This window comes from Artemia franciscana, chromosome 7, assembly GCF_032884065.1.
Source record: "Artemia franciscana chromosome 7, ASM3288406v1, whole genome shotgun sequence".
Taxonomy (NCBI): domain Eukaryota; kingdom Metazoa; phylum Arthropoda; class Branchiopoda; order Anostraca; family Artemiidae; genus Artemia; species Artemia franciscana.
The window spans coordinates 41,631,672-41,645,277 of NC_088869.1; the positions used below are offsets into that span (position 1 = coordinate 41,631,672).

Sequence of the window (13,606 nt, forward strand, 5' to 3'; positions counted from 1 at the left end):
GTATTAGTCACACTCAACGATAATTCTAAAATATTCCCTTGCAGAACTCTTGTTGATTGCGTACAATACAAAACACCGAAAATATCTGGAGACAGTTTTATGGCATAACAATTTAAAAGCAAGGTATTAAATTCAAGCTTAGCAATGGAACCGACCAGAATAAAATAGCGCCCTTAAAATAACATAAAACTAGACTTAAAACAATACTTAAGGCTTTTTGTCACTCGTCATGTAATTGACATGAACTCGACAATTTATCGCAAAACCAAGATACAATACTGCAATAAAACCTGACCAAATCAAAGCCATTGCCTGCTTAACGTGCATGTGCACAAACTGAGTTCAGAAATAAGAAGTAATAACAGCGGCAGTATAATAAGAAATTTCAAACGAGACTTAATTTTGTTATCTCCAAAAGATTTGGAGATGGACTAAAAAGTTTCAGCAGTCGAAAGGGGGTTTAGAGGGGTTAATGACTACAAACACTGACTAAAAAGCGTCATTTATGAGAGAGAAAAATATCACGAATATCAACCAAAAAAGCAAGATATTTGAAAATTGGCCATTCCTCCATTGTCTTAATCGACTTATTTTTCTAAACTGGTATCAAAAATTCTAGCACGGTTATGACTAAAAGGTTTTCAAAAAAAAATATTCGTCTCATGAGGTTATTAATTTACAAAACAAAAAAGACAAAGAAATTTTAGGTTGTTTTATAGTCATGACTGTAAAAACTAAATTTGGTACATAAAACCACTAGTCCGAAACCAAGCTCCTAAAGCAGCTTCGTTTCGCTTTTTATGTCAACCAATTCTTGTCTCCTCACAACTGTTGGTCTGGTAGCATCTGCTAGTCGCAAAAGTTGCAGCTTCTTCTAGTGGACCGCCAATTCAGCTTCGTTAGCCACACAACAAATTACACTCTTAGTTCTACCACTCGCCGAAATCCATTAGAATCAGAATGGAAAATATCAAATCCCCAAATCACAAATGAGGAAAATGTAGCAATGACAATTGGCTTTATAACAATTATGTGCTTTATCTTTATATACAGAACTTGCTGAATTGACGCTGATAATATGACTAACGTGGAGCAGCTCTATTTTTGACAGAAACTACGATGTTCGTGACACTACTTTTTAATAACCCTGTCGAAGAGTTTGGTCGCAAAGGAGTAATCCTATGGAGAACTATCCTCAGAGGGCTGGCAGCTATGATTAATCACTAGTAAAGGAATTGCAATTCACAATAATAATAAAATAATACGCATTGAAAAAGCCGAGTTCAACTTTACTAAATTCCACAAGCTTGTCAAGTGTCAAAAATAGGATAATAAAAGATATTTTCGAGATTGGATTGAATTACCAGTGAAGCCATAAATACAAAATAGGTAGGAAAAATACCTATTTAACCGCACCTCAAAAGAGCAGCTGTTTTATTACCATGGTTTTTACAGTGATCTCGACTTTTATATCATGGTGTAATTCAAAAGATTACACAGTAAGTGTCAAGGCAAAAGAAACAACTAAAGAGATCCAAAAAGGTTCTCGCCTTTTCAAAGAAAAAAATCTAACTGCTGAAGCTAGGTCTGTTTTCGCCACTCTTCTGTTCGAAAGCTTGGTTCTATATGTGTTTATGATGTGCCACAAAACACGTTTTATAAGATGCCATGATAAAAAAAAAGTGAGATGGAACTAGTATTTTGAGCGGTTGTACAATTTTAATATCAGAATGGTGCTGAGATTCTTGTTTTGTGCTTTTCGGCCATTAGTCTGCGGCCAAACAAAAAACAGGCGATCTCCAGATGGGGTAGAGGAGGGTCACAAGAAAGTAGTCAAATGGGAACTTGTACCACACGGCCAGAACTTTGAATAGATCGGAGGGGAGGAAAAGTGTGGGCATTAGTGGTGCAGCGAGTTGTTCGCAGAAGTAGCAGTGGTATAACAGCACTGGGACTATTGTTATTTTATAACTTCGAATTAAAGGACTCAATTTGCTTAATCAGTAATACCAGCCATCTGCATCAATGAAACCAATACTTGAAAATATCAGTCAATCCTTCAAAATGACACAACCAATAAAGCGAACATTTATCATACTTTAGCTAAAATTATATATTTTTCCATGGATTCTGTTATATTTGCAAAATATATTTGATTTGCGCCACTTCATAAAAACCTGTGTGATATCGCGGTATTGCATTTTTTGATTATGGCGCTGGATGTTAGACACCCTTCCACAGTTAGGAGGGGGGCTATTGGTCATTACCCCGACCCGTAATGGTCAGGATCGTACAATGGGAATTTATGTTGGTAGAACCGCATAATGGAGGGACCGAATTAGGTCGAAACAATCATGAACAAACCAATTAAGACATGGAATTAAAAGTGAATGTTGAAACAATTACAACATCACGGTATTCCAAGGGATACCCCTATGCCCCAACAAACTTTCTAGGTCGCTCACGTAGGCTAGTAATACACCGTCCCATCTTTTTCTATGTAGAGGCTATAAGCTCACCGAAAGCGGCCGTCGTTTTGAAAACTTAAAATGCCACTTGATAAATGAATGCAATAAGAGCTGAAACGAAGAACAATAAGCCCTGATTTTCAAAGCACTATTTAGTCTCTTAGAAGAAAGTAGGGGATTCTTACATAAGTTCTGAAAGAACAACCCTTCTCTGAAGATAGCAAAGCTTTGAAAATGGGCTATTCAAAGCAACAACAAATTGATTCCTTTCCACGTGATGTTAATTCCTTTGAAAAGGACGAACTGAACTTTAGTAGCGCGAATTTACGAAAATTAGAAAATGAAGCATTTTTATCAGAAAACAGAATTTGCCGTTCAGTTTATCATATTGACATAGAAAATGAGACTATATAAATCAGCTATACTTCAACTACCAAATTTTTCGCACAGCTATAAAACAGGGTTCTGATGTTGAATATATGGATCATTTACGTACACAAAAGTTAGTCTCCCTTATCAATAATAGACTACTTTCTCTAAAATTTCCCTGTTTTCGAATCCTCTAACAACAAAATGTTACAAATTTTTTGAAATACATTGATTCCGCCATTCTCGCAGTTTAAACTAAAACGTCTCAATGATTAAACTTGTTACTAAAAATCACAAGTTACAACATTTTATATAAATTAACTAAATATGGTTCTCACCAATGTCTTATTTGTGAAAGAACTGCGAAGTACCAAATCAAAACGAGTTTCAAACAGAAACTAGTTTTGAGCAGTTGTAGTGTCGACGTTGCGTTCAAAATGATAGCAAATCGTTTGTTTTAAAATAAAATTTATAGAAAAAAAGGAGATATCTAGAAATTTTGAAGAGACCACGCTACTTACGTATTATAGCAACCACACTGTTGTTCTCACCCTGTTGCAAAACCGGTTTCTCTGTGTGAACTCGGGGATAATTAGCTTAGCCTAAGTGAGATAAGCTACGTTGTAGATATATTTTAATTAAATAATATATAAGAACCGAAATCACTAATCGATATAGCAGAAGCAAAGTCAGATACGGTGCGTTTAATTCAAGACCCCTTACAACAAAGACATTGTTTTGATATTGGATGGCCAAGGAAAGGACTGGTTCACTTGCCTCATTAATTTGTCATGTCTTTCCTCAGAATAAACAGCAATTTATTAAAAAAAAGTAACAGACACCTTATAATAAGCAATTGATAAAACCGATGAATCACGTGGTCCAAAATAACATAAAAGGCAAAATAATGAAAACGCTTATCATCTATATTTTCACAGTAAAGATCCAAATCTATAGGTTTCATTATTCCTTTGTTGCATTGAATCAGGTAAAAAGGACAAAAAGAATTGATTACCACAACATGCAGCCTAAACAGAAGTTAAAAAAGAAGATCATACAATATGCAGGTTTGATACCTGAATTAAAATACTTCGAAATGGCGTTGACTAGACTGGCGCAACAATGGAACTTCACTGATAAATCATAGACGCGTCAGTGATATACTGACACGCCACAAGATTGCATTTTAGTTCAAATTAGTATCTAAATTAATATACTTATAAAATAAAATAAGCAAAAAATTGGTAGGACTAAACCATTCTGACAAAAGCGCGAGTTGGCGTGTTAACTAATTCAAATCAAAATCCAAAGAATTTGCATTGTGGGTATTAAGTCTAGGAAGGAAATGTAGTAATAAAAGGAGCAAGAGATTTTAACAAAATAAGAAATAGAAATAACGTAAAATAGAATAATTATTTTACTTCTTACTCACGTTATTATTTAATAATGCAAACAAAGTTGCCAGTAAGGCCGTATCCAGGAGGGGGTTTCATAGTCTGACCCCCCCCCCCCAAAAAAATAAAAACAATTGTACGACTCATAAAAACGTTGAATGAGTGTGATTAATAATTATTTCATAGATATAAATAAATACCTTGCATTTAATTTTCTTTTAATTTTATTTATTTTTTATATTTTGGTTTTGTGTTGGTACTTACATACGTTGTGAAAATTCTTCTTCCATCCCATCTTATTTCAAATTTCCGTTCAAGCCAAAAAAATAAGTTTTTTTTTAATTTTACCCTAGGCTAACTTTGAACATCCATTTACTGTTTTAAGAGGTAGAGTTAAGAGAAAGAGTCAAACTTTAGCGTAAAGAGCGGGGTGTTGAAGAGGAAAAGCCCCTTTCATATACGGAGTAATTTCATATAAGAAAGTATGCGCATATTGCCTTTTCGTCAGTTGTACATCCCCCTCATCATTCCCTGAAAGTTTCCACTTAATATTCTTAAGCCATTTATAAAATTAAAAATCTTTATTTTGATCTGAATGTTTCTATGTCTTATAATATCAGAAAAAAACGTTATAACCGAGATTACCGAAAAAAAAATGAATTCAATTCAAAGAAGATGCCTGCAGTATACTGATATGCTGCAGTATTGAACTAGCTCTCAAAGGGATTACACCTGTTTGAAATTTTGAATTGTTTGAACTTGATTCCTTAGCCATGAATTAATTCAGCGACTACAGAAATTGTGCAATCCTTGAATTTATCACACAATCAGATTTTTGGCGTTTTGAATTAAGAAAATTAGATACGATAGCCAAGTGTGGTGTGTAGAGAAAATTGGATATAATTTGCCTGCGCGTTAATTACGCTGTTTAGTGTAGAGAAGGATTAGCAGTTGGGCCGACCTCGCACAGTTTGGACTGATTTTTCACTTGGATACATTAGTGAGGCTCGGCCCTCACGGAAAGATAAGTTTCTTTCACTTTATAATCTTTCATTTACTAGGCAAGAATCCTGCAAACATTAAAATCGGTGATTTATTCCTAGCCAAATTTGCGGGCTATCCCCTCTGGCCAATTCGAATCCTAGAGGTAATGACGACGAATACCGGAGACTGCAAATTTGCTGTTTTTTGCTACGGCAAAAAAGGGGCTGTTCCCTCTTCAACGCCCTGCTCTTTACGCTGAAGTTTGACTCTTTCTCTCAACTCTAATTTTTAAAACAGTATAAACTTTAGCGTAAAGAGCAGGGCGTTGAAGAGGGAACAGCCCCTTTCATATACGGGGTAATTTCTGTTCGTTTTAAGTTTTAATGTTGCTCCTTACTTTCAGTTAAAAAAAACTTGTTTTTTTTTATCTATTTCGGTTAAAGAACCAATTTTCACTCGCAAATATATTTGGTTTAGAGCCATCAGAACTGCCGATTTTCTACACAAGTGGGATGTTATTACGTATTCTCTGAGGTTTCCTTAAGGGAAGGAAGGGGACTTTTACAAATTTTTTCCATGAGGAAATTCTTGATTTCACCCACTAGAATTCTAAGGCTGAGACTAGTTTTCGTTTGAGCTTATTTTTAAGCAAGAATAAACTCAAGAAAATGAGCTTCTTTAGTTAGAGGCACGGTCTACTGCAAATTAAATATTCAACATGGAACTTAAAAGAAAAAATAGTAGACAAATTCACCCTTCTAAATTCGTTAGGAAAATAGGATGAAAAAGATCTGACAGATGGAGACTGAGCGAAGATATCTTAGCAATTTGATATACGACTAGAAAAATCTTGGAAAAGGGAAAAAGGAAAAAGGAAATGGGAAAAAATATAAAATTAGGGGGAACCACTCCAGGAAAGAAATGAGAAAATCACAAAATACTTAAAGCTTCGCTGAAAGTTTCTTAAGTCTTATTATAGAAAGATACAATTCGATGCCAAGCTTAGATATGTCTCTAAAAATTCTGGCCAAGAAAAAATAACGAAGTTATAAAATCTTATGGGCGATAACTTTCTTCATATGGGCTTACCCATTTTGATTGACCACACTATATCATAATATCTAAATAAATAATATCCAAACATAAGTCACAAAATACATGCGATTTCGAATTACTAAGATTTTCTAGTCATGAAATATAAAACTATAAAGCTAATAAACACACTTAAATTATTATCCTAATTTTTCAAATATAATTTTACTTACCGCTTTCCATTAACTTTTGCGCACACAAATATACACACATAGTACGTAGAAGACAATATAATAGTACACGCTAATTAAACTAGTTACCCTGAGCCAACTTCATGTTCCCTCTGAAACAAGCGATTTTGGGACAAGCAAGCAGCAGCAACTTCCCCCAAAAGGACAATATACTTCCTTTCACCATATCGATATGGTAATCTTAGATCTATCGATCTAAGATCTATCGATCTATCGATCTTAGATCGATCGATCTTTCCATATCGATCTTAGATCTATCCATTCACTGAGCCACAGCTATAATATTCCTTAGACCTTAGTTCCTCCAGTGCCTCCAGAGGCACACAGGGCGTCAGTGAGTAGCCTGCAAATCTCTCTCAAATGGCCCGCTGTGCAGATGTCCTCCCACTCTGGGATGAGACTCGTCTGGAGGGCTCTTCTGTCACGCTCGTACGTTCTTCGCTGATAGATCCCTTCCGGTTGCCAGCGGAGGAGCATTTTAGGCAGTCTATGATCTGGCATACGGAGGATATGTCCAGCGTATCGCCATCTTGGTTGATTCACAATGTAGACAGTGTCTGATTGGCATTTGCGAGTATGGCTCTCGATGTTGCTGACAATGTCTCTCCACCTGATCCTTAGGATCCAACGAAGACACTTATTTTCAAAGGCGGTAAGACGTTTCTCCTGTATCGCAGCTAGCTTTAGATATATTACTTATTCTTTATGGGGGGGGGAAGGATCTAAACTTACTTAAAAAACAACAGAAAAATCATCCTTTTTTCAGTGTTTTTCAACCAATTTTCAATGAATTTTCAATCTAAAAAACAATGTACATCAAATTTCGGAAATATACTTCACCAGATGGACAGACCCAAATTGTAGGAGAGCAGAAAAAATAACATACTAAAAATTACAGAGGGAATATAAACCTCAAACCGTTTGCGAGAAAACAACATTCACTTTTCATAGTTTTCCACTACTACCTTAAATTAACGCCTCTCCTACTTTTACTGGGCCCTATAGGGAAAAAAATTAAATAAAATTAGCTTCATATAATGCAAAACAAGCCATTCCCATGATTAATTTTTTTTATCTCCTAAAAATCAGATAAGGCTCATAACAAACGGACAGTGGGAGAAGAATACGAAGTGTAAATCCAATTCAATTAAGTATATAGCCTATGAATAAAAACTTCTGATTTAAGTCTCCGTTTTCCAATTTATAAAAATTTGAGCTAGCTTATGAAGAGGAAATAGAATTTTCGAGAAATAAATTCAAGAAATGCTTGTATATGCAGGATGAAAAATTTCTTACAGCCGTACATTTTCCATCGATCTTTAAACGGTGTATTTATGAAAGAAATTTTAGTGACCAAAGCTAAGTCTTAAAATTATTATTTTTCTTCTCATGAATAATTTCTATTTTTCTGTATACGAGATGTACACACTTGGACCAATACATTTGTTAATTACTGTTAATTTTGTAATACATACCTGGACAATATTTGGATTCCGTGGAATCAAAATCACTTCGAAGGTCACTGCTGGATCCCATTTCACTTTTGCTTTGAAGTTTCCTTCTTCGTAAGAACGTGGCTGCGAATATCATAAAAATGATTAAACATATTCCCACCACAGTTACTAAAACAACCATCGCTTCTACTCGGGAGCCATCTTCAGTACTTTCTAATTTGTTTACTAGAGGTGCGGCTGGAGCTACCCGCTCGTCAGACGTAACCAAGGGTGCCTTACGTGTGTCGATTGTAAGTGATTCACTGCGCTCTTGCTGATTTACTAAGCTATTGACAAGTTCAACCTAAAAATGAAAGATAATTTTAACGTCTTAAAGTTCATCCATGCGTTAAAAAAGCGTTATATTAACTGTTATCATCCTTTTTTTAAAAAAAAAATAGTGCCATTAAATTAAATGGAATATTACACATGAAGATGGTACCTAGGCACTAAATATGAGTCTTTTTACGACACTGCCATAACAAGTGAACAATTCAATTAAACAACAACTGAAAAAGAATCTAAAAAATCAATTAAAGGAATAATGAGTTCCAGCAAGTGACATTTCAACAAATACTCATGATTTAACATTTTGTTATGAATTGATAAAAATACTGTTGATTTGAATTAACGTTAACTGGGAATCCCAGTCTGGGATTACATTATACCTGATTTAGGAATACCCTGAATAGCTTGTGCTGTTCTTGGCCATAAAATGGCTTAATTAAACTTGGATATTATGAAACAAAATAAATAAATGTCTAATAGTCAAGACTGCGTTTTAAGTTCGATGTACTAAATTTGAAAACATACTTCTCGGTGTCTGATGAGTAATGAAAAAAATAATATATAATTCCCTGACCTTTCCCTTCTTCTTTCTATTTTCAATTATCCGTCTTAAAAGATAAAATATTACTTTTCCAAGCAATTTCGACTGTTTTATCAGGAAGAAGTTGTACCTCCTCAAGAAAAATAGGATTCGGTTTATTTTTACGAAAAAACAGCACAGCAGCGGAGGTCATTCCCAGTGACAAAAAAATTCCAAATAAGAGACTTTGTTTTTCTTTTAATGTTGGTACATATCGAATCCTTCAGAGAAGTAGACTAGAAACTCGTCAAGTAGGCATCGGTAGGAAAAAATCGGATGACCCTAGTCGAAAGAGTTATTCACTTACAGAAGGGTCGTACATAAGGGAAGAGGGTCTCCAGTTCTATGTCCCCCTCCCCGATAAATACCAGACTTTTATAACCTATAACTTCTGTTATTTTTGAATAAAATTTACGAGCTTTTCTTCTTTGGGTATGTAGCCAGTTCTCCCAAAAATAAGTTCTTGCAGATATAATTGGTATACAGTTTTTTTATTATTATTAACACAAATACTTATTATGAAACTGCCATTCTTCCCATGAATCACGTTTTTTTAACAGACAATCCAACTGTTTAGGCCAAAATAGAGATTGCGGCTTCCAATTCCAAACGACTTACACCTGATTAAATCAGAGATCAACACCCAGATTCACAAAACTACTGAGAAAGCAGACTTTCACTATCCTTCATCCCCATTACCATTTAATACACGTTACTAGTGAACAGTCCTAAACGGCAAAATGTAGTTCAGATCCAGATTTCTTTAGCCAACCATATCAGTTCGGAAGCTAAATTAATTAAGTACACAATACAAACTACAGAGGAGATACATTGTTGGTTTTCATATTAATGAACCAATTATCTCGTGGTTACCCTTTAATACATGTAACTAGTGAACAGTCCTAGATGGCAACATAGTTCAGATTCAGATTTCTTTAGCCAACCAGATCAGTTCGGAAGCTAAATTAATTAAGTACACAATAGAAACTACAGAGGAGATACATTGTTGGTTTTCATATTTGTGAACCAATCATCTCGTGGTAAAACATCCAGTGTTCTATGTGTTTGATTAAGTGGCTTAAGTTTGATGAAACTTAACATAGGTAAATTTTGACTGAACTTTAAAACGGCTTCTAAAAAGGAATAACATTCAATGGCCAAAAATTTGTTCGGTCTTGTATTTTTTTTTTTACATTATATTTTAGTGTACCGCCTTATCAACAACCTACAAAATAAAGAGACCATCATGTGCATTGATGTTTAAATCTAAAAAATATAAGAATTAAACACCATCAATTTGGATGGTTAATTTGAATGAGAGGCTAATACTTTGACTTTTATTTGCATAATAAACAAAAATATAAACTATTACAGATATAAATCACTACGCTAGGGAAAAGTTTAAATAATAGATGTAGACTGAATGTTTCTTGGGTTTATTTTCAAGCCTAATTCTTTTATTTTATTTTTATTACCGTTCACAAGTATTAAATTAGTAAATTTGCACAAGAAAGCTATATGATAGCTTTTTTGCTAGAAAATTCATAAAGTCGAGGTCAAATCAAGGTCATTCTTAACCTACTTGTATTCTGTTTAAGAGGTACAGAATTAGCAGTATCGCAAAGTAAGAGCTACTTAGCACAAGTCAGCTATTTATATAAGACATGGTCAAGTGAAATATTTGCTTAAGATAGAACTATCCTTGCCTTTTTGGTTTGGTAGTGTTGGTTTAACTATTTAGGCTATTTGCTTTATGAAAGACTATCCTAGTCTCTCGGATTTCATATTGTTGTTTTAACTATTTAACTTGTCATCAAAACACAGAGACAAGTCAAATTAGAAAAATACCTGAGTCATACCAGCTGGACTGAAAGGCGGAAACCTGCTGAATAAGCAGCGCAATTTGGGATCTAATCACATAGGATTGTGTGACTGAGTGATTTTTTTTCCTTCGTTGTGGACAAATAATGGGATGAAACGATGCTTGTCAAAAAACAAGTAAAAATAATTGAAAAAATTATAAAAATAGTATTCATATAAATTGCATACTAACTGCCTTCTCGTCATCTGGTGTTTCAGCATTAGCGTTCAACATGTCGTCCTCCTGACGGCAAATTTCAGATCGAGCGATTACAAAATAAACGAAACTTGCATTCCATATACAACATATTGACAAACAATTCAACTTTTCAGAAAATAAAACTTACTGAAGGGCGTGAAATGAGTTAATCCTCGGCGCAGGCACTTACTCATTTTTTTCAGGGCGGGGAGTGACAATAACACATTTTATTGATAGTTTGAAGAAGAAGTTCCCAGAAAATCGGGAAAATTTTGGATGTTGGGGAGGCACCGAGCCCCGAGGCCAACCACCAGTGTTGGCTACATCGAAATTATTTTGTATTTCACAACTTGTTTGCCTTCACAAAAATGATATGGTAGCTAATTGTGTTCAGGCTCCCAAAAACTCTCTTGAAACTCATTCAAATGACACTTCAAATAGGAGAAATATGGACAGATTAATTCTACCAAAGACCAATTCGGCGTTATCTTTGCACCAAATAATGTCTGAATTTTATCAGTGCTATGACTTTGAGCTAGGGTTGATGAAACATTCTTGCCCTAAAAACACCAATTAAAGGACCCTTATGATTGATGAAGTTTTACTTTTAAAGGAGATGTTCAATGTAGTATTTCGGACACTTTTGTGTAAATGCATTCATTCAGCTTACTTTAAGAAGATTTCGCTCCTTGTGCTATCTTCAGACAGAATAAAAGAAAAACACATAGAAACACAACTTATTCTGACGATTTGTAGGGGGAAAAGTCCAAGTCAGAGGTCTTGAGAAACAACTAATTTCAAGACTGCACTTTGATTTCAAGGGTCTCTCAAAGCTCGTTATACATTAAGGTCGCCTGATTCCCTCGAATGTTTTGGTATTGCGGGAACTCAGAGATAGATAAGAAGATTTATTCACAACATAACCCTACTGGGTCATGGTGATATACAACAAACAAGCAAAATATATAGCATCAAAAAGCAAACTGGCAAAACACTAGAACTTAAAATTCAATAAATTTTATGTGACGCTCCCCCCCCCCCATCCGGAAAAACCTTCCAATATTTTTTATATCGAAAAAACACCTACTTTTTTAAATTTCCAAAATCCAATATCCCTCCTCCATATCTCCCTACCTAAAATTTCCAACCGCAATTCCTTACATTCCCCCGAAAAGTGATGCAAAAACTCATCCATCTCTCCATACATATGACAACTCTAAGGACCATCTCTCAACATAGCCCTCCCCCCTAAATATTTTTTGTTCTCAGAGAGACATAAAATTCCCCCTTATAGAGATAATCCATTTTAAATCTTCCGGACATCCCATTTTTAGATAAACTTCTTCGCCACAGTTCTCTTTGACCTCCACATATAGCCCCAGGGACTGCAAGGAAACTTCTCAGTTTCCCAAAGCTGACCTTTCCTCAGACTCTATCCTGGTAGCAACTAACCTAGATACATTCCAATATTAATAAGACGTGGCGAGATCAGTTATCACAAGCCTACGGATGCAAGTGCTGATGTGACTACGATTGTTTTGTCTGACTGTAATATTACTTCTCTTTCAAAATCTTCATTTGCGCAATATGGCTATAACTCATATAATTAATTCATTGAAACTAACTCTAAAGGTCTTAAAAGGTATTATCTGGACTATTGAAGGCTAAAACTTGTTTTCCTTACTAATGATTGTTATCATTTTTTTTTTAAATAACTATGAAGTATCTTAATTTGACCGAATAAAAAATTGTCCTTAAAAATATACTTTGATAATCTTTGTTCAGCAGGTATATTGTCAATGCGAAAACCCAAGCACGAACCAGACTATCAATGAAATCAGAATTTGTAATCGAATCACCCATAAAATTTGAAAATATACAGCCCAGCCGTCAATGAAAAAGGTCCTTAGATCTTCTGTTGGAACATTAAATTTCCGAGCTTATGTAAAAAGCTTCTTCGTGTTCTTATTTTTTGAGCCGTCGATATGTGCTACAGACGAAGAACGATATGAAATTGCCTTTAAATCCAATTCAGATACGTTTCGAGGAACATCTATTCGGAAGCAGAGCTAAACCGTAAACCAGATGTTATGCATGTCATTTCGTTTAAATTCAAATCTGAGACAAGAGTAATAGGCAGTTGAAACAGTAGCAGAAATTAAGAAAGCATATGGTTGGCTGAACAATGGTAAAAACTCAATCTAGAACCGAACTATTTAATGAACTTAATCACTTATTCCTGCGTGTCTCTAACTAATAGAAAAAACTAAATTATTCAGAATTAACTTAATTGATAAGAAGTAGCAAAGGTAGAATGGTTTCGGGTCGTCTTTTTGCACCGTCTGATAGAACGTATGCATACTACTCAGTCGCGTCATTTAGATTATCATCCTGTCAAATATGGACGTTCATCTTCATTAGGTATAAATAAATCAATTTATGCAAGATTAAGAAAATAATTTTTTGGCGATAATCACAAGAGAATTTAACTTGAAAAGAATGTGTCAAAAAAGGATATCAAATACGCAGAAAGCAACCTCGAACGAATAAAGTCAGTTTTGAATATATATAATGCAGGGTAATTATCTCTTATAGCCACCACACAAGTTCTTGGTCTGAGCAGAACCGGTTTCTTTATGTATCTCAGTATGTACTCGGTGATAATCAGCTTAGCGTGAGAGAGACATA

At 34.7% G+C, this 13,606-nt stretch overlaps 1 protein-coding gene across 1 annotated transcript in view; it reads right to left on the bottom strand.

Annotated features, from left to right (window-relative positions):
- Positions 1 to 13,606, bottom strand: part of LOC136029316 (uncharacterized) — a 93,324-nt gene that overhangs the window by 3,825 nt on the left and 75,893 nt on the right. The window contains exon 7 of the mRNA XM_065707584.1: positions 7,974 to 8,295. Within this exon, the coding sequence (XP_065563656.1) occupies positions 7,974 to 8,295 (322 nt within the window). The remainder of the gene's footprint in view (positions 1 to 7,973; positions 8,296 to 13,606) is intronic.